This window comes from Thermomyces lanuginosus (genome assembly GCF_041956635.1).
Source record: "Thermomyces lanuginosus strain ATCC 200065 unplaced genomic scaffold VTN49scaffold_22, whole genome shotgun sequence".
NCBI classification, from domain to species: domain Eukaryota; kingdom Fungi; phylum Ascomycota; class Eurotiomycetes; order Eurotiales; family Trichocomaceae; genus Thermomyces; species Thermomyces lanuginosus.
In genome coordinates, this window is record NW_027192356.1 from 158902 (window position 1) to 184851 (window position 25950).

General features: G+C 53.3%; 8 protein-coding genes across 8 annotated transcripts; 4 read left to right on the forward strand and 4 right to left on the reverse strand.

Annotated features, from left to right (window-relative positions):
- Positions 1 to 58: 58 nt before the first annotated feature.
- On the reverse strand, positions 59 to 259 carry VTN49DRAFT_976 (uncharacterized protein; the record flags this gene model as incomplete). The annotated part of the gene is made up of 1 exon (XM_069416656.1): positions 59 to 259. The coding sequence occupies one exon, from the start codon at positions 257 to 259 to the stop codon at positions 59 to 61; it is 201 nt and encodes a 66-aa protein (XP_069270016.1).
- Positions 260 to 1032: 773 nt separating this feature from the next.
- On the forward strand, positions 1033 to 5796 carry VTN49DRAFT_977 (uncharacterized protein; the record flags this gene model as incomplete). The annotated part of the gene is made up of 4 exons (XM_069416657.1): positions 1033 to 1063; positions 1138 to 1277; positions 1337 to 5713; positions 5770 to 5796. 4 exons carry the CDS (start codon positions 1033 to 1035, stop codon positions 5794 to 5796), a joined length of 4575 nt encoding a protein of 1524 aa, XP_069270017.1.
- Positions 5797 to 6186: 390 nt separating this feature from the next.
- On the forward strand, positions 6187 to 7282 carry VTN49DRAFT_978 (uncharacterized protein; the record flags this gene model as incomplete). The annotated part of the gene is made up of 3 exons (XM_069416658.1): positions 6187 to 6691; positions 6745 to 7010; positions 7064 to 7282. The coding sequence occupies 3 exons, from the start codon at positions 6187 to 6189 to the stop codon at positions 7280 to 7282; spliced, it is 990 nt and encodes a 329-aa protein (XP_069270018.1).
- Positions 7283 to 7440: 158 nt separating this feature from the next.
- Positions 7441 to 8812, reverse strand: VTN49DRAFT_979 (uncharacterized protein; the record flags this gene model as incomplete). The annotated part of the gene is made up of 8 exons (XM_069416659.1): positions 7441 to 7474; positions 7545 to 7714; positions 7778 to 8027; positions 8184 to 8222; positions 8278 to 8315; positions 8377 to 8399; positions 8449 to 8610; positions 8674 to 8812. The coding sequence occupies 8 exons, from the start codon at positions 8810 to 8812 to the stop codon at positions 7441 to 7443; spliced, it is 855 nt and encodes a 284-aa protein (XP_069270019.1).
- A 1195-nt stretch (positions 8813 to 10007) lies between these two features.
- Positions 10008 to 11546, reverse strand: VTN49DRAFT_980 (uncharacterized protein; the record flags this gene model as incomplete). Its single annotated transcript, XM_069416661.1, has 10 exons — positions 10008 to 10041; positions 10115 to 10284; positions 10348 to 10597; positions 10643 to 10783; positions 10842 to 10879; positions 10943 to 10965; positions 11018 to 11179; positions 11238 to 11323; positions 11393 to 11424; positions 11487 to 11546. The coding sequence occupies 10 exons, from the start codon at positions 11544 to 11546 to the stop codon at positions 10008 to 10010; spliced, it is 996 nt and encodes a 331-aa protein (XP_069270020.1).
- Positions 11547 to 12401: 855 nt separating this feature from the next.
- On the reverse strand, positions 12402 to 13974 carry VTN49DRAFT_981 (uncharacterized protein; the record flags this gene model as incomplete). The annotated part of the gene is made up of 10 exons (XM_069416662.1): positions 12402 to 12435; positions 12512 to 12678; positions 12747 to 12996; positions 13046 to 13186; positions 13242 to 13279; positions 13342 to 13364; positions 13421 to 13582; positions 13648 to 13733; positions 13808 to 13839; positions 13900 to 13974. The coding sequence occupies 10 exons, from the start codon at positions 13972 to 13974 to the stop codon at positions 12402 to 12404; spliced, it is 1008 nt and encodes a 335-aa protein (XP_069270021.1).
- A 1765-nt stretch (positions 13975 to 15739) lies between these two features.
- VTN49DRAFT_982 (uncharacterized protein) lies at positions 15740 to 19860 on the forward strand (the record flags this gene model as incomplete). Its single annotated transcript, XM_069416663.1, has 2 exons — positions 15740 to 16552; positions 16609 to 19860. 2 exons carry the CDS (start codon positions 15740 to 15742, stop codon positions 19858 to 19860), a joined length of 4065 nt encoding a protein of 1354 aa, XP_069270022.1.
- Positions 19861 to 22734: 2874 nt separating this feature from the next.
- VTN49DRAFT_983 (uncharacterized protein) lies at positions 22735 to 25674 on the forward strand (the record flags this gene model as incomplete). Its single annotated transcript, XM_069416664.1, has 3 exons — positions 22735 to 23116; positions 23173 to 25475; positions 25531 to 25674. 3 exons carry the CDS (start codon positions 22735 to 22737, stop codon positions 25672 to 25674), a joined length of 2829 nt encoding a protein of 942 aa, XP_069270023.1.
- Between the last annotated feature and the right edge of the window lie 276 nt (positions 25675 to 25950).

Sequence of the window (25950 nt, forward strand, 5' to 3'; positions counted from 1 at the left end):
CGAATGACCCTGAATGATGTCGCAGCGAATGTGAAGCTTTGGTTTTGTCTGATGTTGTTCATCCATTGCTGAAACCAGGATCGGGGCTTTCAATGGGGTCTGCGTGGGCTCTTTGGGTTAGAAGTACCCTTGGTTGATTCGTCTGGTTCGGGGTTCTTGGGTGTTTTGTGCTCATTGTGATGACATGGACATATACATAATCTAGCATGCCCAGACAAAGGTCTGGTGCCAATTTGTGTTCAAAGGTTTCGGTTTGCATCTCCGACTTGGATTCTCTGTGATTTGATTTGATTTGGGATTTCTGTTCTCGAGATCGCCCTGGGGGTGGTGAGAGAGCATCACATGGCTATTAATAGCGTGTTATACTCCGTATATAACTATGATCTTGCATTGCTGTCGCTTTCAATCAACCTAGTCTCCGATCTCTCCTCCGGTGAATGGAAATCGAATTGCGTGATAGCATTCTCTCGCCCGAGAAGACATTTTCAGTCGTCCACCCAACCAATATTCCACGACAAATTTGGGCCAACTGGTCTTTCCTGGTCTCCGGAATCGCGTGTAGAGGCTCTTTCATTTATGTGTCGTGATCGAATTGTCAATATAATGCCCAGAGTCGGTTAGAAGATGTTCGAGGAACCTCGAAATGTTTGCTGTCCGTTTGAGATTTGAAATGCACACCCCGGCCACATGGTCCAGCACGTGATTTAGATCCCCGCACCGATTCCGAAAGCGGAGATGTTTGATCTACGTTTGCATCGATGTCGTGATCAGCGACCAATCAGAACGCAGGCGAATGACTCCTATCAGCCATCGTAGATCCAGGAATTTTCATGGGTTGGAGAGTTGTGAGGAGAAAAAAAAGAACTCTTGGAACGAATTGAGTATAAAAACGATATCAGAGAGCCATCTGCATCTTCTCCAACTCCAATTGCCCGGTTGCAAGTATTGGCTTCGGGCCATCCTCCCATGAGGTGGTGATTTCCGTTCTATCTTGACCCCGCATAGTCAACGCTATCTAAATCATTACTGATAATGGGGTCCATTACAACCGCTGCCCAAGCGGGTGAGTACTGTCTAATGGATTGGGCACTTTATGGCATTTCTGTTTAGTTTACTGGCTGACATGTGCGCCCATAGCGGCGAGGATTGCATACCTGGCAAGCGATGTTGTGCTGTCCGTCCAACCGTCGTTACAGACAGATTCGCTCTTTTCCAAGGCATTGAATGAGCTTGCGCAGAACGGAGAGCGAAGCACATTGTCAAATGCCGTTCCTGAAGTAAGTCTGAGCCGTTTCGACTGCAAAGCATAGCGGCTCGTGCTGACGATTCATCGCAGGTCCGCCCCGTGCGGTTCAACGAAGACCCTCTGCTGTCGGTCTTCTACCCGCTCCAGTCCGGCAAGCTCGTTTCCGTTACGACAACCTCGGGAGTGCTCCTCGCCTCGATTCCGCACCTCTACCGTCTCGCAAACAGCCCCGTCGTGATCCATGTTGCGGTCGAGTCGACGCCGTTCCCCGATTTCTCCGCCATCAGCTCGATCCGACAATGCGGGTTCTCGTTTCTTCAGTCGGAAACAATACAGGAAGCGCAGGATATGGCTCTGACGGCTCATGCGCTGGCGTTGAGGTCAGGAAAAGGTGTCATTCATTTCTTTGACCCGGCCAATTCGGCGGACGACGATGCCATTGCAGTCGAGAGCGCGGATGTGGTCAAGAAGGTCTTGAGCTTTGGTGGTGTCCGGCCTAGGACGCAAACGGAGGAACAGCCACTCTACGTTGACTCGGGGCGCGTTGCGACAGTGACCGATCTGCAACCCGACACCACTACCCCTGCCCAGAATGCGGCGTCGACCATTTCTATACCCGAGGCTTCGAGCACCCAGCAGGGTTCGTCTGCCGGCTCGTCCAGAAGGGGCAGTAGCAGCGATAGCCAAGCAGTTGCCTCGTCCTCTGCGACAACTGTGGAGGGAACATTCCAGCGACCTGTCAACGCCGCGGATATCTTTGAGTGGACCACGCAAATCTGGGAAATCCTCGCTACGGCCACGGGAAGGAACTACCGGCCCATCGAATACACTGGTCCGGAGAATGCAAAGGATGCCATCTATGTCTTCGGCTCGACCGGGTTGTTTGTGGATGCTCTGAGTGGTGACAACGTCGCCAAGGAGCTTGAGGACGTCGGCCTCATTACCGCTCGCATCTATCGTCCATGGGTTGGCGGCCAGTTCTCGAACTTGATTCCGAAGACGATTGAAAGAATTGCCGTCGTTGAGCAGGTTCGAAAGACGACGAAATGGGGTCCTTCTTTCCTGGATCTCCTGTCAGGCTTGAATGCGGCTCCAGGGCAGGCCAAGCCTCCACGCCTGGTCGGCTACCGTCTGGGCTATCTGGAGCCGTCTACGGCGGTGCAGGCCCTTCGTGGGATTGTCCAGAACCTGAGAGCAGCGACGCCGGTCCAGAACTTGGAAGTTGGCATCCACAAGGAGCCCGTCCTTCGAAACAAGCTTCAGCAGCCCAAGATCGAAAACGCCTACTTCAAGATCCTTGACCAGCTATTTGGTAGTCGCTTGTATGTGGCTAACCAGCTGTCGTCGGACAACGCTGGCGTCTCTGCTACCATTGCCGCCAGCCCAGAGTATGGATTCGGTTCCTTGATCGCCCGGGCCGAGCGCCGGGAACGTTTCATTGCGGAGGTTACGGAAGCCGCTAAGTCCAATGAGTTTGTTACGGACCGCCCGCGGACGTGGCTGTCCAAGTGGGCTCTTGTCGCTCGAGATCCCAGCAAGGCCAACAGCGTTGCTGCGGACGTCATCGGCCGCTTGACGGTGGATGGGTCCAAGCTGGCCCGACAGCTGCTGGAGAACAAACAACTCTTCTACAAGGAGTCTCACTGGCTAATTGGGTCCGATGCTTGGGCTTACGATCTCGGAAACTCCGGTGTTCACCACGTTCTCGCGTCTGGCGCCAACGTCAATATGCTCATCATCGATTCTCAGCCGTACTCGGAGCGGGTTGCCGCCGATGCAACGCGACGGAAGAAGGATATTGGCCTGTATGCCATGAACTTCGGCAACGCCTACGTCGCCTCCGTTGCAGTGTACGGGTCGTACTCGCAGGTGCTCCAGGCCATGACGGAAGCCGACCAGTTCGAGGGACCTTCGGTTGTCGTGGCCTACCTGCCATACACAAAGGAGGACGACTCACCTTTGACCGTACTCCAGGAGACGAAGAAGGCTGTGGACCTGGGTTACTGGCCTCTGTATCGCTGGCACCCGGGCAAGGATGAGGACGGGGAGCCCAAGTTCTCGCTCGATTCTGACCGTATCCGACGCGAACTGGAGGAGTTCCTCCGCCGAGAGAACAAGCTGACGCAGCTGATGCGCCGTCACCCCAAGTTCGCTGCCAACCTGTCCGAATCCTACGGCACAGAGGTCCGCGCGCTGCAGAAGCGCAAAGCAAAGGAGTCGTACGAAAAGCTGCTTGAGGGTCTCTTCGGCGCGCCCCTCACAATTCTCTTTGCTTCCGACAACGGCAACGCTCAAGGTCTTGCCAAGCGTTTGGGCAATCGCGGTCGCCTCAGGGGCCTGAAGACCATGGTTATGGCCATGGACGATTACCCCATCGAAGATTTGCCGACGGAAGAGAACGTGGTCTTCATTACCAGCACTGCTGGCCAAGGCGAGTTCCCACAGAACGGGCGCCAATTCTGGGAAACTGTAAAATCGTCTGGTGATCTCGACCTTTCTACGATCAAGTACGCCGTGTTTGGTTTGGGCGACAGCCACTACTGGCCGCGTAAGGAGGACAAGATCTACTATAACAAGCCCGCGAAGGATTTGGATGCCCGAGTGGCTTTCCTCGGTGGCAAGCGACTCACCGACCTTGGACTGGGTGACGACCAAGATCCAGACGGCTTCCAGACCGGCTACGCAGAGTGGGAGCCGCGTCTGTGGGCAGCTCTTGGTGTGGACAAAGTTGAAGGGATTGTCGATGAACCTCCGCCGCTGACGAATGAGGACATCAAATTGCAATCCAACTATCTGCGAGGCACGATTGCCGAGGGTCTCAAGGACGAAAGCACCGGTGCTATCTCTGCCAACGACGCCCAGCTGACGAAGTTCCACGGCACATACATGCAAGATGACCGCGATGTCCGCGATGAGCGGAAAGCGCAGGGTCTGGAGCCCGCATACATCTTCATGATCCGGTGTCGTCTCCCCGGCGGTGTCGCGACGCCGAAGCAATGGCTTCAGATGGACGAGATCAGCAGCGCGTACGGAAATGAGACGATGAAGCTCACGACCCGACAGACATTCCAGTTCCACGGCGTCATCAAAAAGAAGCTGCGTCCGGCCATGCGTGCCATCAACAAGGCGCTGATGACCACTCTGGCGGCATGCGGTGATGTCAATCGAAACGTGATGTGCAGTTCGCTGCCGGAGCTGTCCGACTATCATCGGGAGGTGCATGCCATCGCGAAGCGGATCAGTGACCATCTACTGCCGGCGACCACTGCATACCACGAGATCTGGCTTCAGGATGAAAATGACAAGAAAGTCCAGGTCGCTGGAGATGCGGTGCAGGATCACGAGCCTTTGTATGGCCCGGCGTATCTCCCGCGAAAGTTCAAGATCAGCATTGCCATCCCACCTCATAATGACACTGATGTCTACGCACATGATATCGGCTTGATTGCGATCCGTGGAGAGGACGGCCACCTGGAAGGCTTCAACGTCCTTGTCGGTGGCGGTATGGGTATGACACACAACAACAAGAAGACGTACCCCCGGACCGGCTCGATGTTCGGCTTCGTCCCCGCTGAGCAAACACACATCGTGTGCGAGAAGATCATGCTGGTGCAGCGTGACCACGGCGACCGCAAGAACCGTAAGCATGCTCGGCTCAAGTACACGCTCGACGACATGGGCATCGAAACATTCAAGGCCAAAGTGGAGGAGCTGCTTCCGGACGGTCTGCGGTTCGCGGAACCTCGGCCGTTCAAGTTCGACTCCAACATCGACACGTTTGGCTGGCAAAAAGACGAGAAGGGCCTGAACCACTTCACTTTCTTCATTGAGAACGGCCGGGTTGAGGACACGGCGGACTTCCCCATGCGGACCGGTCTGCGGGAGCTGGCCAAGCTGAACAAGGGCGAGTTCCGCCTGACGCCGAACCAGCACCTGATTCTGTCCAACATTGAGGACCGTGATCTGCCCGAGATCAAGGCCCTGATGGCCAAGTACAAGCTGGACAACACCAACTACACCGGCCTGCGCCTGTCGTCGTCGGCCTGCGTGGCCTTCCCGACCTGTGGTCTGGCCATGGCCGAGTCCGAGCGGTACCTGCCCATCCTGATCTCGAAGTTGGAGGCCACCTTGGAGGAGACCGGGCTGTCGCGCGACAGCATTGTCATGCGCATGACTGGCTGCCCCAACGGTTGCGCGCGGCCGTGGCTGGCCGAAGTCGCCTTCGTCGGCAAGGCCTACGGCGCTTACAACATGTACCTGGGCGGCGGCTATCACGGTCAGCGGCTGAACAAGCTTTACCGGTCGTCCATCAAGGAGGATGAGATCCTGGAGATTATGAAGAACCTCTTCCGCCGGTACGCCAAAGAGCGCAACACGGATGGGGAGACGCCGGAGCGGTTCGGTGACTGGTGCATCCGCGCGGGTATCATCAAGGAAACGACAGAGGGGAAACTGTTCCATGAGGGGGTAAGTCCTTAACTTCCAACTACTAGTGAAGACATTGGATGCTAACTACAAGCCAGGTTGCCGAAGAGGAAGACGAAGAGTAACGGCATGATGTTTTTATGACAAAAAAGATTTGCGATTCATGCATAGAATTCGGAGCATGAATGGCTGTATTCGCGTTAAATGTACATGACTCCGATTTCATGTTTTGTTTTGTAGGATAGAATGGTGATGTTCACGTTCATCGCGGAGAGCTGCTTGAAATTGCAAGCCCTTATCAGTAATCTTCTCTTAGGCCTATCTTATCGATATTATCGATAAGCGGGGTGAAAATTGCGCTGGTGCAACTCCGACTCTACAGACCTGAGAAGACCGGCAGAACGTTCACGACAACCCCAAACCTATTTCTCTGAATAATGACAAATCTCTAGATATAGAAAAGACCAATTCCCTTAGTTCCTCGATCTCCCTTTGCATAGAACCCACCCGCACAAATGGCCGACGACTCCTCCGACCCCATCATCACCTCCTACGACATCTACCTCACCGACTCCCAACAATCCCAAATACCGCGCTACGTTTTCCAGTACGTCGACCGCGCGACGAACCGTCCCTATGATGAGCGCCATGGCCAGAAACCAACCACCGTACGCGTGAAGCCGAAAACGGGCCTCATCGAGGTAGATGTCCCGATCGATACCCAATTAAACTATGACGTGAGCAAGGGGAGGAAATTCGGCGAGGCGTTGAAGCAAAGTCGCCTGGCGAGGGATGGAACCGGTGGCGGAGCCGGAGCGGGAGCGTTTGGGATGGCTGGAGGGTTTAATCCCGTAGGGCAGCAACCGGGAGCGAGGGTGAAGGCAGAGGATGTTGAAATGAGTGATGTCAAGGGAGAAGGTGGGAAGGCGGAAACGATGTTGAGGGTCCAGACGTTGGGAGGGAGGATAAAGGATGCAGAAGATGGGGATCCGCTGTATATGTTGGGGGCTTTTCGGGGGAGTATGTTTACCGTTTGCTGAAAAAAAAGGTGGGCAGTGGCTGATGATGGTTAGAAAATCTCTATCTTTCACCCGTCTCTGCGGTCGTGCAATTACGGCCGCAATTACACCATATTGATGCTGTGGAGGAGGCTTCCCGCATGCGAGCTGCCCGCAGCAAAAAGGATGTCGACGAGGAGGCAGCACCGACGGAAGCCCGCGTCGTCGACGTCAAAGTCAAGTCCGCCGAGGGCGGCGAATCTATCCTTGGTGGAAACCTGGATCTCCTGCGGCAGATGCAAGAAGAACGCTGGGAGACATACGAGTGGGTGGATGCTGAGGTGCGTTATTTTCAATCTCGACGACTCAGAATAGTGCTAATCTGCCACTACAGACCGAAGATGCTTGGTATGCATATGAAAACTACATGATTCATCATGAGCCGGAGACGCTCCCGCAGCTGGAGACCCTGATTGACGGGGAGGAGTACCTTGACGCGATGAGTGCTCCAAGAATTGACCCAGCAAGACCGGAAATGACAGGGTGGGCCATGAAGCAGAATCGGAAAAAGCAAAAGGAAGCGAAAGAAGCAAGGGAGGTGGTCATTGAATGATGAATATAATGGACGATACCTACTGTTCTGTTCGTGATGATATAATAGAAGGACCTGCGGCAACGCGACGTGGTGTCGTTTGACAGCTAGGTTCCCGACCGGATACCTTACGAGAGGTGTAGAACAGGCCAGTAGGACCATTCCAAATTTCATCTTGGTCAATTCTCAGGACGCTGGCCATAGACGACATAGCTGCGAGTATCATTCGTGGTTAGTTTATATCAAAGAGGAGTGCAGCTTTGGAGGTTACGGGCAAACTCACAAGTTGAATAACATGTGGATATTGTGCTTTCGGCCATCGGCACGGGCCTGACTGGCAAGAACAGTGACTTCTTCCTTGGTCCAATTCTTGTACCGCGTCCGAACGGCCAGTGCGGAGCCCTCAAAGCCGTTCGCTTCGGCCACGGCCTGGTTCCATGCGCCGACTTTCTTCTACACGAAGAGGTTAGTGCTGGATTAACCTGCTTTGGGGGTATAAAAAGGACGAAGACTAACAAGATGCCGATCCTTGGGCCAGACACCATAGGGAATGACGAATTTCTCCACGCGGATGTTCACAAAGCCCGCTTCCTTGAACCACTGCTCGAGCTTGATCCCAGGACGGGTTTCGTAGCCAGCCTGGTCGAACGCGCTGTAGAGTTCGTGGTAGCACCGGAGAATCGCAGTGTCGTCGAGACTGCCGTCTTCTGAGTGTGGGTAACCGTCCCAGTCCTGGAATTCAACCCAGCCACCGGGCTTGACTGATCTGCTTTCCGTTTAGAAAGTCGAGGAAGAACCAGTAGAGTACCGTTGGCATACTGGTAGCACTGCTTCAGCAGTCTTCCAAAGTCCCTGATAGAGATGGCTAGGTATCGCGCGTGGATAAAGTCAAATGGGTTGTTTTCATAGGCCCCATTCAGACTCGATGTCGTCTACCAGGAACTTCACGTTTGGAGGAACCCTATTAATGACTGTTAGTTGAGAGACATTACCACAAATTATGCGGCCAGACTGACAGAGTCGGCTGGATCGGGCTCAAGTCACAGCCGATAACCTAAAAGACAAATCCTATCTCAGCAATCTGTCTACTTGGGGTCGCCGATAATATTATTTACCTCGGCCTCCGGGTGTTGGTCCGCTAGGACGTGTCAATGCCCGTATTCCCCCACCGGCGTAAACATACTTACCAAAATCAACGGCCCAGATGCCTGTCCCGGTCCCCAGGTCGATCACCCGCTGCGGTTTCTCGATCGGCGCCAGATAGAGCTTCCGATGCAATAACTGGAGACACATCTCGTGAAACATATCCAGGCGGTCGTTTTCCGTTTCGTCGTTGGAAAGCAGATACGCTGGAAAGCAACGGGTCAGGTTACAGATCTCAGATGGTCAGCAAAGAAGAGAGCAGGTCCTACATCCATTGCGGAATTTATGGTAACGCCGGCCGTTCTCGTGCCGGTATTCGAGTACCGACGAAGTCAGCGACGCGCTATATGACGATCTGTTCACCGAAGAACATTCTTCAGTACGAATGTTTTTGGGATTCGCGGCCATGGCGTTGCATCGCGTACAGTTCATCACCATAAGACGAGTCATTCTCATACTGTGCGACTCAAGTCAGCAAGTCTCTCTATGTACTCCGTACCGCGATTGAGGAATATCGTACTGAGTTGTCTATTTCAACATTGGCCGGAGCATTGTGAGTGGTGGTAGTCTGTTCCTGCATGGGTGTTCCCGCCATGGTAGAATAATTGTTCGTTGAATTTCAGAACGAGTCAATTAGTCGCAAGTCCAAAGCCCTAAAAATGTACGTACCTGTGCGAGGAGTCCGTTATCTAGGTAGGTATATGCCGGACAGTTTCGAACCGCACCCAAGAGCTCACAATAGTGGACAAGTATATTTCAGTTATCCCTCTCCGACCAGTGCTTGGTAGCATGAGCGGTATGGATCGATATATAGGTATATACGCGCGCGGATTAGTATAGATCTTGTTTCCAGCGCATTCCTGCACCTCTGCCAAAACGGCCAGTCTTGACAACACTAGTAATTGATGATCGGGATGTCTCTCCCGAGATTGAACAACCCGAATGTATACTCGTGTTTTCACCCTTGTGCGCAATTAACATGCATGGACCTTGTTCGAGCGAGTCAACAATCGAATCCATTCAGCACCACACAATTCGGAAAGGCACTTGCCGGATTGGTCTGCAGTCTGCATGTCCCTTCGCAGGTCCACCCATCTGCCAATCAGGGCTGGGTAGGGCTTCGGGGCGAGACAGCCCTATTTCCCCGGCGGTCAGGCAGAGTGTCTAGGCCATGCAACGAAGGGCAGAACACTGCATTTGCGTCAATGTGTGTCCAGATCTTTGCATATTCCTTCACAAATCGTGAGCAACTCGAAAAGGGCACCTAGAAGTAGAGTGCTGTGCGCGAGTCTAAATACAATTAGCAGTCTACACTTTTCTCCAACCGCGAAGCACGGTTTTCTGTACTCCGGAAAAGACGAGTGACAGTATGCCTTCAATAGGAAAAACGACACTCAGAGGGTGTTGAAGGCCTTTGTACAGACTACTGCACTAGCGGGTCTTCGATTTGTATGTAGAGAGTATGTATATTTAATTCAAACTTGTTACGTCAAGGCGAAACCGAAATAGAAGAAAGCTTTGCACAAGAGACGGGACGTCTCTTGTTTATTTATGTAGAGCAATACAATATCTATAGTGTTGTCCTTTTCCGATTTCACCCCGGTCAGTTCTCGGGGCGTTGACCGTAGACGACATAGCTGCGGACGCCGTCCATGGTTAGTTCGCCTTGAAACAGCAGACGTGCTGCTTGAAGGTCACGAGGCGACTCACAAGTCGAACATCGGATGAATCTCACTCTTCCGGCCATCAGCGCGGGCTTTGGCAGCAAGAACCAAGACTTCTTCCTTGGTCCATTTCTTGTACCGTGTCAGAATGGCAAGGGCTACGCTCTCGAATCCGCTCGCTTCACCCTGGGCCTGGTTCCAGGCGCCAAGTTTCTTCTGTACGAAGAAGGTCAATGCTGGATCATTTACTACCGTTTTGAAACGAGGGGGGAAACTAACAAGATGTTTATCCTTTGGCCAGACGCCGTGGGGAACGATGAACTTCTCAACGTGAATGTTCACGAAGCCAGCATCCTTGAACCACTGCTCCAACTTGATCCCTGGACGGACGTCGTAGCCGGCCTCTTCAAATGCGCCACTGACCTCGTCATAGTACTGGCGAAACCAGGTACCATCGACACTACCGTCTGGAGAGTTGGGGTAAACATCCCAGTCTTGGAATTCAACCCAGCCGCCGGGTTTGACTGATCTGTTTTGGTTAGGGGAGTCTAAAAGCGTAATCACCATGGCATACCGATAGCACTGCTCAATCAGCCTTTCGAAATCCCTGATCGAACCGGTCAGGTATCGCGCGTGGATGAAGTCGAATGGGTTGTTTTCCTCTGCCCATTCAGACTCAATATCATCCACAAAGAACTTCAAATTCGGAGGAACGCTGCCATGCCCGTCAGTTAGTTGAGCAACATTACTACTAATTATGCGGAAAGACTGACAGAGTCGGCTGGATCGGGCTCAAATCACAACCAATTACCTGTAACAAACAGATTCAGTCTTAGCAACCTGTCAATCTAAGGTCGCCGAGAGCTTTCTTCACCTCTGCGTCCGGGTGTTCATCCGCTGCGACGAGTCAGCATCCGTGACTTGCCCTGTGCCGGCACAAAAAACCTACCAAAGTCAATTGCCCAGATTCCAGTCCCGGTTCCCAGGTCAATCACCCGTTGCGGGTTCTGGATCGGGGCCAGATAGAGTTGGTGATCCAGCAACTGGAGACATAGCTCATGAAACATATCCAGGCGGTCGTTCTCTGATTCGTCGTTCGGAAGAAGGTATGCTAGAATTTACTCGATCAATAACAAACCTTAGTCAAGTAACAAGAGGGCAGGTCCCACATCCATCGCGGTATTTATGGTACCGTCGACCGTTCTCATGTCGGTAATCGAACACCGACGAGGTCAGAGATGAGCTATACGACGATCTTCATGTCGAAGAACATGCGTCAGTATACGGTTGGGAATTTGGCATGCCATGGTGTTGCATCACACACAATTCGTCGCCATAAGACGAGTCATTCTCATACTGCGCGACTCAAGTCAGCAACCTCTGATGTACTGCGCACTGCGATGGAGAGAACATCGTACAGAGTTGTCTGCTTGAGCATTTGCCGGCACATTGCCAGTGACAGTGGTCTGTTCCGCCATGGTGGAATGATTTTCCGATGGATTTCAGGACGTTGATGATTGACCACGCGTTCAAAACCCTTAAGATGTACGAGTATGAAATTTGCACTTATATGCAGGACCAATTCGACCGGCACCCAGAGCTCGCAACAGCAAACGGGACCTTTATAGGTTGTTCCTCTGTGGCCGGTGCTCAATGCCCCAGCCCGGTACTAACATGCTGTATGCACAAGTGGACAAAGATCAGCATCCTACTTCTCAACTTCTCCGACAGCGTCGGCGCTGCGATCCGGCCAATGTGGTATGCCTAAGAGAGGCGGCTGCCTTCTGCGGCACATAATGGCCGAGATGTCTTTGTCGTTTGATTTAGCATAACAATCGGCGGGGAGTCGTGTGAGAGATCAACAGCGCAAGGTTTGCTCGAATGAGTCTAGCATTTGAACTATGTATCCAACCGAATGACAGCCCACTTGTTAGCTAGATTTGGTCTGCATGTCCCCCTCGCAGATCACTTCATCTGCCAATCAGCGTGGTCAAGCCCGTCACCTCCCTGCTTCCCTGGCGGCTTGCATGAACTGCAGAGCCTGGGCCCTGAAAAGAAAGGGAAAAAGGTCAATTTGCACTTTTGAAACTGTCTTCCACATATCTTGAGCAACTAGACTGGGTACGGACTACTGACGACATTTCTGTTTTGCAATCATGGCCTTCATAGGTATAACCGTATAGAGTTGACTTCAATTCAAATCTGCAAAGAGAATGCAAAGAGAAAATCGAAAACCAAGAAGGCGTCGCGCACCGCGCTGGAAGCTCCTTGTACTCCGATGTAGTTAAGATTCAGTACTCTCTCTATATTGTTCACTCCAAATTTCACCGCAGTCAAACCTCGGGGCGCTGGCCATAGACGACATAGCTGCGGGTGTCATTCCTAGTTAGTTTTATACTGATCACGAGTTGTAGTATTACTGAAAAGCTATGTAGGTACTCACAAGTCGAACATTGCGTGAACGTCGTGCCTCCGGCCGTCAGTACGAGCCTGGCTAGCCAGAACCATGACTTCTTCCTTTGTCCAATTCTTGTACCGAGTCAGAGCGGCCAAGGCTCCGCCCTCGAAGCCGGCTTCTGCCTGAGCTTGCATCCAGGCGCCGACTTTCTTCTGTACAAGAAGATCAGTATGTACCGCATTATTTGATTTGCTACTTGGAGGCAAAGAGGGATACTGACGAGATGGCGATCCTTTGGCCAGACGCCGTGGGGAACGATGAACTTCTCAACGTGAATGTTCACGAAGCCAGCATCCCTGAACCACTCTTCCAGCTTGGGACCGGGACGGACCTCATAGCCGGCCTTCTCGAACGCGCCGTAGGCTTCATTGAAGTACCGTTGGAGGCCGGTGTCGTCGAGACTACCGTCTTCAGAGTATGGATAGCCGTCCCAGTCCTGGAACTCAACCCAGCCGCCGGGCTTTACGGACCTGCCTTCTGTTAGCCAAGAAAGAAAACGGAGGAGGCACCATGGCATACCGATAGCACTGCTTGATCAGCTTTGCGAAGTCCCGGATCGAAACGGCCAGGTACCGCGCGTGGATGAAATCAAACGGCTTGTCCTCATACGCCCATTCCGACTCTATGTCGTCCACCAGGAACTTCACGTTTGGAGGGACCCTGCCAATTCCCGTCAGTCGAGCGATATTACTAAGAATTATGGAGCCAAACTCACAGAGTCGGCTGGATCGGGCTCAAGTCGCAACCGATCACCTAGAACAAACAGATACGGTTTCAGCATTCAGTTCATCCAGATTGCTCCCGATTGTTCCTACTTCGGCGTCAGGGTGTTGATCAGCTATGATGGGTTAGCATCTGTATCCTTGGTCAGCCAAGACCAACCTGCACACTTACCAAAATCTATAGCCCAGAGGCCAGTTCCAGTTGCCAAGTCGATTACCCGCTGCGGTTTCTTGATCGGCGCTAGGTAGAGTTTGCGGTCTAACACCTGGAGACACATCTCGTGTGCCATGTCTAGGCGGTCGTTTTCCGATTCATCGTTAGGAAGCAGATACGCTAGGAAGTAGCGATCAGTTTTCACGATTCTTGGATGGTCCGGCGAGAAAAGGGTCAGGCCCTACATCCATCGCGGAATTTGTGGTAACGGCGCCCGTTTTCATGGCGGTAGTCGAGCACCGACGACGTCAGAGACGCGCTGTACGCCGATCTGTTTGTTGATCAACATGCATGAGCATCCTTTACCTTTTGGAATCCGCAGATGCATGGCGTCACATCACATACAGTTCATCTCCATAGGACGAGTCATTCTCATACTAGAGGCCGAGTCAAGTAAGCAACGAACTCTGGCATGCCGCAATGGAGAAATTTCGTACCGAGGTGTCCACTTCAACATTAGCCGGAGCATTAGTGACGACGGTCGACTGTTCTTCCACGGACGTTTCTGTCATGATCGAATGTTCTCTGGTGAATTCTAGTAAGATTGATGAGGGCGATTACACGTTCAAAACCTAGAGATATTCGTATACGGAGTGCGTATGCAGGGCTGTTTTTAATGGCAGAAGGTCTCTATTTTAACTTGATCATCTCCGGCCAGAGCTTGGCACCTTGACTCAGTATGATATATGCGCGAGTGGATAAGTATCAAAAATCCTGGTTTCCGACTGCCTTGCTGCACCTCTACGAAAACGGTACACCTAACGGAGGGGCTGACAGGGGTGTCATGCGCTGCGATCTGGTTTAGCATGGCAACCGAGCGGAGTTCGTATGAGAGCCACTTGCAGTTCGTTTTGCTCGAGCGATTCAAGCGTTCGTAGAAGCATTCAACACGCCTCAAGGTGCACTGGCCAACAATTCGCCAATTAGCGCTCTCGGGTCGATGCTCCTTGTTTCCCGGACGGTCCGTCCCGGAGCCTTTACCTTAAATTGAACGGATTGAGTTTTCCGAATGCCGTAGGACGGAATCGTCTAAAGCTTACTGGAGTGAGCATGAACGACGTGGATTTGTGTGCTGATCTAGGCACTTAACAGATGGCCTGAGCGTTCTCGCTGCCGAGCTCCGACATCTGATTCAGTAACCAGTTCGCTGCAGCCATAATTCCGTGTCTCATGACTCATGTAAACGGTTTGTAGATTGCGATCGATCAATCATTTCACCCGACAGCTGCAGGCTCTCCGATAGTATGCCTACGGCACTCGTACTAAATACTGCTACAGTAGCAAGTAGTCTTGATGTCGGTCATTCAGGTCCGTTGCTATTTACTCTCGCCCGACTCGATTCTGGCGAGTTCTGAGCACAACGCTCATCAGCATTGCCATGTGCGTGCGCTCACAGGCTCCATTGCTGTTCGCTGTGCCTGTAGGGTACTTATTTTTCAGAGAGCTGTACAAATGGGGCCAACTTCATACACACTTCAACAAACATCATCGCAGATGCCGATGTGGCGATAATTTTCGGATTCTTCTCGGGCAGCTGTGTCAAAGAGCTGTCTGGGATCCCGCCATGGGCAGGCAACCGTTGAGAATAGTGTCATGCCGATTGAGCTCAAGATAACGAGTATCGAAGTTGGGGCCCCTGTTGTCCACCAACATCTCGCCGTTTGGGACAAGATCCTCAGAGGGCCATCGGCCATGAGAAGTAGAGCGCAACCCTACCTATCAGATGCGCGTGTTTACTCAACCGGCGAGTGGACGATTGTGTGGCTCGACTCAGCGCCCGGACCATTCCCCCAGAGGCGCGGCGTCTCACCAGTAACTGCCGAGTTCGTCCAATTACCGTACTTGCCGTTTAAGTCATAATAAGAAAGTCACATGACATTCATCAGGAACAACTAGAAAGGAAAGTTTTCACGTGACATAAACCACGTGACAGACGTTAATTTTTTTTTTCTTTTTTGGCTCCCAGCGGATTCGTCGCAAATCTCATGCGATAGCCCGTCCAGCTCTCCATTGCTCTGCTCATTATTTTTCTTCTTCTTTCATAAGGGGAGACAATCAGGGACCTTGAAGATTAGCAATTGTTTTTTGTCTCCCCTTTCTTTTTTCTTTTCCTTGGTGACCGTGAGGCTTGCTGGAGCTCAATCGTCTCACGAGTCTTGTTGTTTCTTCAACTCCATTCTATTTCCGCTTTGTTGTATTCATTCTTTTCGATCACTTCATGAAAAGAGTTTGCAGCCCGTCAAACCCTGATATTGTCGAATTCCGCGCTTAGCAACCATGCTGCGCCGGGCTGCCAGTCGTCGAAATGCTCTCCATCAATTGCGCCGGTCGACGGATTCGCTGACTCTGCCATGGCTATGCCCTGCGGTCTCGCGGCTGCATACTCAATTCAGCCGCGTTACGGCACTTTCTGCACAGAGTGAGCAGCAACGTTCGATTGGCCATTCAAAGCGCAACCTCGCAACGGCTACCGATGGCTCGACCGGCCTCGACATCAGCTTGCGGACACCGGTGGACGGCCTCGATTATCCCTCCTCCGCGGGGCAAGACCACCATCCATGGCTTTCCGGAAATGCGCCACCTTCTCTCTACTCGTCTCCCGCCATCATCATCGCAGAAAATCAACTTCAGACCACAAAAAATGCCAGTGGTCCGCGGCTACGGGGTATTGGTGGTGATCTGTCGGAAATGCTCGCAAACCTCGATGTGTGTCTGAAGATGGGCAATTTCGACCGTGCCGCGACTCTTGTCCGACGCATCGCGCAGTTCTACCCTCCGCAATCGCCCAAATATCTCGATCTTCACAACAGGTACCTCAAGGCGGCAGTGTCCCATGCCATTGTGACGAGGCAGACGGGTCTTGTCGTTCCGCTGCAGAAGTGGTTCGAGGTTACAATGCCCAAGACCGCCGTCAAGCCCAATGCAGAGACTATGGCCATCATGCTGCGCATGGCTCTGCGTCTGCTGCATGGATCTCGCCGTGGTCGGACTGTTCGGAGATACTGGGAGATTGTGAAACGGGAATCGTTGGAAGAAGAGGTTCTCTCCCTCCCAATCCTGAGTGATTTGGAATTGGGCGAGCTCTCAGAGGTAACATTAACACACAGTTTGGCTCATTCGCTAGAGGGATGCTGACGTTGATGCAGATATGCCCCTACGACATGCAGAGAGTTGGTATGGACCACATGGAACCCACAAGCACTGTGCAGGACAAATCCTCTTCCCAGAAATCACTTTTTGTTCGACCAACGGAGCAGAAAGGCCGAGGATTGAGCACGCTCAAGAATACGCTCGACCTAATGACGTCCAATGCGGAAATGCAACCTTCGAACACAGAAGATGCCACGCATTACCGAGAAATGCGACAACGACAATTGGAGAAAGATGCTGTGCAAGCGGCTGTGGACCGTTGGACAGCAGAAATGCAGGAGATGCGCGAAGCGGGTATCGACATCACTGGCGGTGGCAAGAAGCTGGGGCCAACGCTCAATCAGTGGTTCAATGACCTGGTCGTGAGGATCGAGAAGGAGTTGGCGTTCATCAAAGAAGTACAATCGGACGAAGCAAAGCAAAAGTCTCTGTCTACAGTCGACCGCGAGCGGGTTCGATATGGCATATACCTCGCAGCTATTCCAGCGGAGAAGCTTGCAGCTGCGACAATCCTTCACATGGTCCACCTTTTTGCGAAGACCGGCGCGTCAAAGGGCATCAAGAGCTCCACAGTCATCGTCAGCCTCGGAAAGGAGCTTAGAGATGAGGCGATATCCCAAGAAACGCTCCAAGCGTACAGCAATGATACCAAACGGTTGGAGTTGGTGAGGCGGATGCTCGAGAACCGGAAAAAGCGCATGGGCCGTGTTTCTTGGAAGAAGATCGTGGAGGAAGCAAAGGAACGGAATCCCGGCCTGGTTTGGTCGGATACAATCTGTGTCAAGGTCGGGGGTATGATGCTATCCTTCCTCCATGAGACGGCTCAAGTCCCCGTTCGACTAGGCAAGGATTCTGTCACCATGCAGCCTGCTTTCCAGCATTCGTACGAGGTGCGGAACGGCAAGAAGTACGGCATGATACACCTGCATCAGCAATTTGCCGACAAATTGTTTCGCGAACCGCCGCCGATGCTTCTTGCGCGGCATATGCCCATGTTGACAGAACCTCGACCCTGGAAGGGATTTGAGGATGGCGGTTACTTGGGCTACCCCAGCCAGATCATGCGGTGTACGCCAGGTGATGTCCTCCAGAGAGCTTATATGGAAAAGAGTCTCGAAAACGACGGGCTCAAGGAGGTCCGCGCTGGTTTGGACGTCCTCGGTAAGACCGCCTGGGTGATCAATAAAGACGTCTTTGAGGTAATGGTGGAGGCGTGGAACTCTGGTGAAGCCATTGCCAAAATCCCGCCTTTGGATCCTCAAATCCCGTACCCCGAGAAACCGGCCAACGCAGACCCGGAGGCCGAGAAGGCCTGGCGTCGCGCTGTCCGCGAAGTCGAAAACAAACTGTCTGGCTATCATTCCAATAGATGTTTCACGAATTTCCAGATGGAGATTGCGCGGGCGTTTCTCGATGAGACCTTTTATCTACCTCACAATATGGATTTCCGCGGCCGAGCCTATCCGCTACCATCGTACTTGAACCAGATGGGTGCCGACAATGCGCGCGCTCTTCTGCTCTTCAAGAATGGGAAGCCCCTCGGAGAGTCTGGCCTGCGGTGGCTGAAGATTCACCTGTCCAACGTGTTTGGTTTTGACAAAGCCAGCCTGAAAGAACGAGAGGAGTTCGCCAATCAGCATCTGGATGACATTCTGGATTCTGCCAACAATGGCCTCCATGGCCGTCGATGGTTTCTGCAAGCCGAAGACCCATGGCAATGCTTGGCGGCATGCTGCGAGCTGCGCAACGCGCTTCGCCTGGAGGACCCGACGCAGTATCCGTCGCGATTGCCGATCCACCAAGATGGGTCATGCAACGGTCTACAACATTACGCAGCGCTAGGAGGCGATGTCGAGGGTGCTCAGCAGGTCAACCTGATGCCGGCGGACCGTCCATCCGATGTGTACACGGCGGTGGCCGAGTTTGTCAAAGATCGCGTTGCACAGGAAGCGAAGCAAGGCCATCGACTGGCGAAGCTGCTGGATGGCAAGATCAAGCGAAAAATCGTCAAACAAACTGTCATGACCAACGTCTATGGCGTCACTTTCATCGGCGCCGTGAGACAAGTCAAACGCCAGCTAGTCGACCATTATCCCGACTTGGAGGACATGAACGCGTGCGCGCAGTACGTCGCGCGCAACATCTTCATTGCCCTTGGGTCGATTTTTAGCGGGGCGCACGATATCCAGTACTGGTTGGGCGACTGCGCCAGCCGGATCTGCCAGTCCGTCTCACCGGCGCAGATCGATCAGCTCATCAAGGAAGCCGTCAACGAAGGGCGGAGCGAAGTTCTCAAGGCCAAGCCGAGTACCTTGTTCAAGTCCACCATGATCTGGACCACTCCGCTTGGTCTCCCCGTGGTGCAGCCATATCGGAAGCAGACCGCCAGCCGAGTGCAGACGTCCCTGCAGAGCTTGACGCTTGCCGAGCCCTCGGCGACAGGGCCTGTGTCGAAGCGCAAGCAATTGCAAGCATTCCCGCCCAACTTCATTCATTCCCTGGACGCGACGCACATGATGCTTTCCGCTATTGAATGCCACAAGCGGGGCTTGGACTTTGCTGCTGTGCATGATTCCTTCTGGACCCACGCATGCGACGTTGACACCATGAGCTCGGTGCTGCGGGAGTGCTTCATTCGGATGCATTCCGACGACATCATCAGACGGCTGGCCGCTGAGTTCCGGGCGCGGTATGACGGCTACATGTTCCTGGCCAAGATCCCGCGCCGCTCGAAGATCGCCAAGAAGATCCTCCAGTTCCGCAAGGGGCGAAAGAGCAAGAACCCGCTGGAGGAACTGGTGGTCGAGCGGCAGCGACAAATCCTCCTTCAGTCGGACGACCCGGAGCTGCAGGCGAAGGGGCGTGCGATGGAGACGGCGGGTAGCATCTTCGAGGCCATGGGCGGCACGCACGATGACTTGGAAGTGAGCGCCACTCTGGGCGAGACCGGTCCGGCTTCGAACCCGGAAGAGCCTGTTTCCGAGGAAGCGCTTGAGAACGTTGAAAACGACGCGACGGACCCCTTTGACGCGGACAGCGCGTTCGCCGCGGCGGAGGAGGACACGCTCGATCAAGACGATGACTTGGAGACGACTACTACCACTACGCGGAGCAAGTCATCCAAGTCGTCCTCGCGGTCTAAGGCCAACCCCGTGTGGGTATGGCTGCCATTGACGTTCCGAGACATCCCCAAGAAGGGTGAGTTTGACGTGGCACTTCTGCGGAAGAGCCGCTACTTCTTCTCGTGAAGTTGCATTTGGGATTTGCATGATGCTCTCCGACTCCGGTTGTGTATCACTTGTACAGATATATCTTCATGGCATTGATTGTATGATGTACTATCTACCTCACTACAGATGGGCAGGCGTTTGATGAGCGGCATGTTGCAGGTTTGGATGGGAAGACACGTACTATTTTGTACTTTACTGTACATAAGACGCATCTAATGAAGCATTGACCTAAAGACCTCCCAAGATTTTCCTTTACGGAGTAGTTGGTGCTATCAATCGCCTCGACGAGAAATGATCTTGTGTTGAAATGCTGAGACTAATAAACGTGTTTCTAGACGCTTTTGACGGGAAGGGGAAAGTCCACTTGATCCTGCACGAACGTGCATAACGGTCAAAAAAAAAACCCAACCACTTGGCCCTACAACGTTGCTCTCAACCCTGCTCAGGGCCAAGCTCTGAATCCCATCTCCTGTCGATCAAAAGCATGTCACATAGTTTAACCTGGGCCATTTTTAACATTTACTCTGTGCACTCTTACGGAATTACGGAATTGTGGTTTCATAGGTATGTCGCCTGCCCGAGTCTATAAGCGTCATCAAACTTTCATAGAATGTTCATCGAATGAGTTTATCGACGCCCAGCGCATGGAAAAGGAGACGAAATTTTGATCCAAACCTAAAATGTATGGAGAGCCCCGTCACAGCTGCCGAAATATATGGGGTCATTACCTAATCTACTCAAGTATCATTGGCCAATTTATCAACCTAAAATCCATTAAACTCTCTATTCTAACCATTCCGGGTTAAATAATGCGATTAGTCAGTTTCGTGGGGCCTGGACTCGTTTTTTTTCTAGAAAAATGTGAAACCAGGTTAGAACAAGGCCATGGAAGAAAAAGAAGCAGCTAAAGCACCCAGCCACCAATATTACAGTAACCAATGTCCACGTCAACCGTGTGCAGGGATTATTGATGCGTTGGGATCGAATCATTTCCGTTGTTGTTGAACTTGGCTGCTGGGGGAGGGGGAGATTTGTTGATGAAGTCGGCCGAATTCGGCAGTTGCTGGAAGGAGTTGCATACCGTACCCCCCCTCTCCCCTCCCGGACGAGGCTTTAGAACGAGTAAACTCGTTACTACCGTATCGGCACCTGGCCTGCTAAGCTACTTCCCGGAGTGGATCGATTTAAGTCTATATGGCCCCAGGCACAGGGCTGAAGGATGAGATAAACCCCGTTGCCCACTCCACCGTCTGTGCGGCCCTGTGAGATGCAGGAGTGCATCATGTGTTGAGATTGTGGAGTTCGGACACTCCGCAGGCGGGGACAAGTGCCGAGTACTCGTACATACTACGGCAACATCACTGAACAGTTGCAGAGGCAGCAACAGAATCATCAGAGCGGTTGATCGAACTTCAAAGAAGAAACGAAGCCAAGAAGGACAGAGGAAGCAATCATGTTGTTGAGACTGCGAATCAGCCCAAGTTGAACTTTGAGCTTGTTGGACCTCGGACCGAGAGGCACAAACAAGAATGTCTGGCCGAACGAGTGCTCATACTCCGTACGGAGATAGAAGGAATACACTTTGAGGCTCTCCCGAGTCCCAAAGTTTTGTCGTTCAGTCTCCAGTTCGAGCTGAGTTTCAAGTTGCCCTCGCTCTCCATGCCAAGCACCACCAGCCAGTGATCGACTCAACGGACTAACGCCACGATGGGCAGTTGTTGGTTTGGTCCTGTATCTGTCGTTTGATCAATGTTTCTAAATTCTTGCCCATTCGAAGGCGAGAAAAGTAATATATTGAGAAACGATCGCTTCCTGGTAGGCATACAATCATCGCATTCCTATACGAGTCCTTTGTGGAGGAGAATACGAGAGGAATATGGACGGACTCCGGAGGAAGCATAATTCCTCTGGTCCGCGCACGTGATTCACTAGCCCAGCCAATTTGCAACCTCCGCCAACGCGACTTACTCGTATTCGGAAATAAGCTGCACTGAGTCGTAACTCTGTCCCTTTTCATTTGTTTTCAACGGCTCTGATTGCCGGCAGCCGGAACAAGCCGACCCCCAGCGGGCCCCACAGACGCTGTGGCTGACCGCGTTGACTGACTTCCCTGCTGACCCTGGGCCAGTTGGACCCGGACCCTGTCGAGGGCGGACGGCGCAGAGATGTCTCCCTTTGGGGTTAGCCTTTGGGCACCAGCACACCGAGACGACGACTCATAAGCGAGCCCCCGACTCTCAGACGCTCAAGAAAGTTGGACTCGGCAGTCAAAAGTCAAACCAATCCCTGAAATCCTGCTCCCTACTTCCGTATCCCCGGCGCGAAGTATTCAAAGGCAGACGAGGTTGCCGTCGCAAATCGCCAGGCATTCGAGAACTCTTGCGTTGACAAATTGCCTCTTTAATCAGCTGATCCCTCAATCGACAAATCCAGCCCACAATCATAAATCGGTGAGAACTCGTGGCCAGTCCGTGGCGAAATCTCGGCCCGCCGCCTCATGACTTAGCAGCTTGCCGCTTCGCCTCCCCATTTGACCGTGGCAATCACGTGATCTTTAAGCGGCCCGTATTTTACCCCAACCTTCTCCACATTTTGGATTGGTTTGGCCGCCTCGGTTCCTGAGCGCCTCTCCCTCTCCGATCGATCTCGCTCCCTCCTCCTCCGATCCAGTCGTCGTCTGCGTGCCGACTGACTGAGTCCCGCAAGGAGATCATCAGCGAACGAGGAAATTCCGAATGAAAGGGATCCGAGAGATGCTGTTGCTCTGCCGCAGGCGTCGCTGATTTTCCCTCCCCGTTCGCCGACTCCGCCGAGGCCCTCGGAAAATTTTGTCCAACCGCGTTTTGCTGTTTCCCCTCTCATCCACGCCGACCGGGCGTGAGTCTGGAAATCATGTCTGCAGCTCTGCACCAGTTCTCGGGCTCCTTCCCGTCATACCATGCCGGCTCCGATTCTGCTTCGTCGGCCCATATCCCCCAGTCTCAGCATCCGGGTCTCGATACGCTTGCACAAGGCTCTCAATACGCCCTCGAGCAGCTGCAGCTCTCGCGCCAGGCACAGTTGAACACCGTGCCGGCGCAGCAGGACAAGGCACAGAAGGATGATGCCTTCAAGGTGCCTGGTCGCCGCGATTCCACGACCGAGGCGCGGTCGACTATCCGTAAACAATCCGCATCGGGAGCCCCTGTCCGGCGCCGCATCAGTCGCGCGTGCGATCAGTGCAACCAGCTGCGGACGAAATGCGATGGGCTGGCTCCGTGCGCGCACTGTATAGGTGGGTAATCGAGCGAGCCGCCGATCGCAAAAATGCATACTGACCTAGAATACTAGAGTTTGGGCTTACATGCGAATATGCCCGCGAACGAAAGAAGCGCGGCAAGGCGTCCAAGAAGGATCTAGCCGAGGCCGCTGCCAGAGCCGCGGCGGCGGCGGCAGCAGCAGCTGGTGGCAGTAGCGCGGCGACAACGACCGCGGCAGCCACAGCAACAACAACCACGACTGCTCCGGCCAATAGCAAATCGGCCACTACGCAGGAGAAGGATGGGTCGGATAAACAATCCTCTGAGGGACAGTCTCAGCATTTTCAGCCATTTGATGCCAGCGGGCAGTCGAACATCCCAAACATGTCCAGTACGGCCCATCCTCAGCAGCCGCCCGAGCAGTCCTCCCAGTCAATGAATCCCTCCATTGACAATATGACAATGAATGACTATTCGCAGCTATCAAACGTCAACAGATCGTCGATCCACATGGCCGACATGGGATCCTTGCAAGGGATGCCGGCACCTAGCCAGCGCTCCCCTCCGTCGTTGATCCCCGCAGGATTTAATGGATTCCACGACCTGTTCCCCTTTGTGACTCCCCAAGACCAGAGCGGTGCTGCCGCGAATGGCTACCGGCTGGGTCACTCAGCTGGGGAGAATGCCCCAGCAACGCCGTTTCTTGGTTTGACGCCTCCGGCACAGTCCCCCGGCTGGCTGCCGCCTTTGCCGTCGCCTTCCCCTGCGAATCTTGCTGCGTTCAACACCGCAAATGGAGTCTCGGGCTCTTTACGATATCCGGTCTTGCAGCCAGTGCTTCCCTATATTTCTTCCATCATCCCGCAGTCCTTGGCCTGCGACCTGCTTGATCTCTACTTTGCCAGCGCATCATCGGCTCATGTCGTTCCTCAATCGCCCTACGTCCTCGGGTATCTCTTCCGAAAAGCTTCCTTCCTTCACCCTACCCGTCCACGCGTCTGCAGCCCCGCCCTGTTGGCAAGCATGCTATGGGTAGCTGCCCAGACGAGTGATGCTCCCTTCTTGACTTCTCCTCCCTCTGCGCGGGGCCGGGTTTGTCAGAAGCTCCTAGAGGTAACGATAGGACTGCTGCGGCCTTTGATCCATGGCCCTGCACCGGGCGAAGCTTCACCACATTATCCCTCTAACATGGTCATTAATGGCGTTGCACTTGGTGGGTTCGGCGTGTCGATGGATCAGTTGGGAGCTCGAAAAAGCGCGACTGGCGCTGTAGATGACGTGGCTACGTATATCCATCTTGCCGTAGTCATCTCGGCCAGCGAATACAAGGCTGCCAGTCTCCGTTGGTGGTCTGCAGCATGGTCCCTGGCAAGGGAATTGAAACTCGGCAGGGAGCTGCCGCCGAACCCGTCGCAGCCACGCGTGGATGAACGCGAAGACGTGGACATGGATCTCAAGACTACTCTCGATGGCAGTGCAACGGCCACGGCGGGACATATTTCCGAGGAGGAGCGCGAGGAGCGCCGGCGCATCTGGTGGTTCCTCTACGCAATGGACCGCCATCTGGCCCTTTGTTACAATCGTCCGCTGGCGCTGCTGGACAAGGAGTGCGAGGGTCTCTTGCAGCCGATGAACGACGATATCTGGCATGCCGGAGACTTTGCCAATGCAGGTTATAGACCAGCGGGACCTACGTACGAATGCTCGGGGCATAGCATGTTTGGCTACTTCCTACCGCTGATGACCATCCTGGGCGAGATTGTCGATCTCCAGCATGCCCGCCACCATCCTCGGTTCGGCATGCTTATGCGGAACAGCAGTGAATGGGATCGTCAAGTCGCGGAGATCACCCGCCATCTGGAAGTGTACGGGCAGAGCCTGCGAGACTTTGAAGCGCGCCACACAAGCGCCATGGCTCTCGGCAACGATGGAGAGACCGCCGGGTTTGACGGCCGCAATCTGGATCATGTCAGCCCATCGGGTAACTCGACGAGTACCACAGGGTCTCGGATGAACGAGTCGGTTATGCAGACCAAGGTGGTCGTGGCCTACGGCACGCATATCATGCATGTGCTGCACATCCTTCTGACGGGCAAATGGGATCCTATTTCTCTACTCGATGATAATGACATGTGGATTTCGTCCGAATCATTTGTCTCTGCTATGGGTCATGCTGTCAGTGCGGCCGAAGCAGCGGCCGACATTCTAGAATACGATCCGGACCTGAGCTACATGCCGTTCTTCTTCGGCATCTACCTGCTCCAGGGCAGTTTCCTACTGTTGTTGACAGCGGACAAGTTGCAGGGCAACGCGAGCCCGAGCGTGGTCAAGGCTTGTGAGACCATTGTCCGAGCGCACGAGGCATGTGTTGTCACTCTTAATACTGAATACCAGGTATGCTTATTCTTTCTAGACCTAACTCTCTAACAAATTGCTAATCCATCCACAGCGCAACTTCCGCAAAGTGATGCGGTCAGCCCTGGCGCAGGTCCGGGGTCGCGTTCCGGAAGATTTCGGAGAGCAGCAGCAGCGCCGACGAGAAGTGCTCGCGCTGTACCGCTGGACGGGTGACGGCAGCGGGCTTGCGCTGTGAACTCCCCTCATGAGTGACGAATCGCCTTATCTCAAGAACTTTGATTCGGATGGAGAATGATAGGCTTGGCTGGACCGGAGTTGGCTTGATAGGGTCTGTTGTTGGTTACGTCTACTCGTTTTTTTTTTTTTTCTCCCTTTTTTGATGAGGGCGTCTTGGATGGGATCGGTGGAATGTTTCGAATTGAATTGGAAAATACCCCTGCTTGTACTTGTATTAATATTTCGGAGTTGAAAACGGATTTTCTGGAGTTGGAATATGGAAGCATGTGTGCAT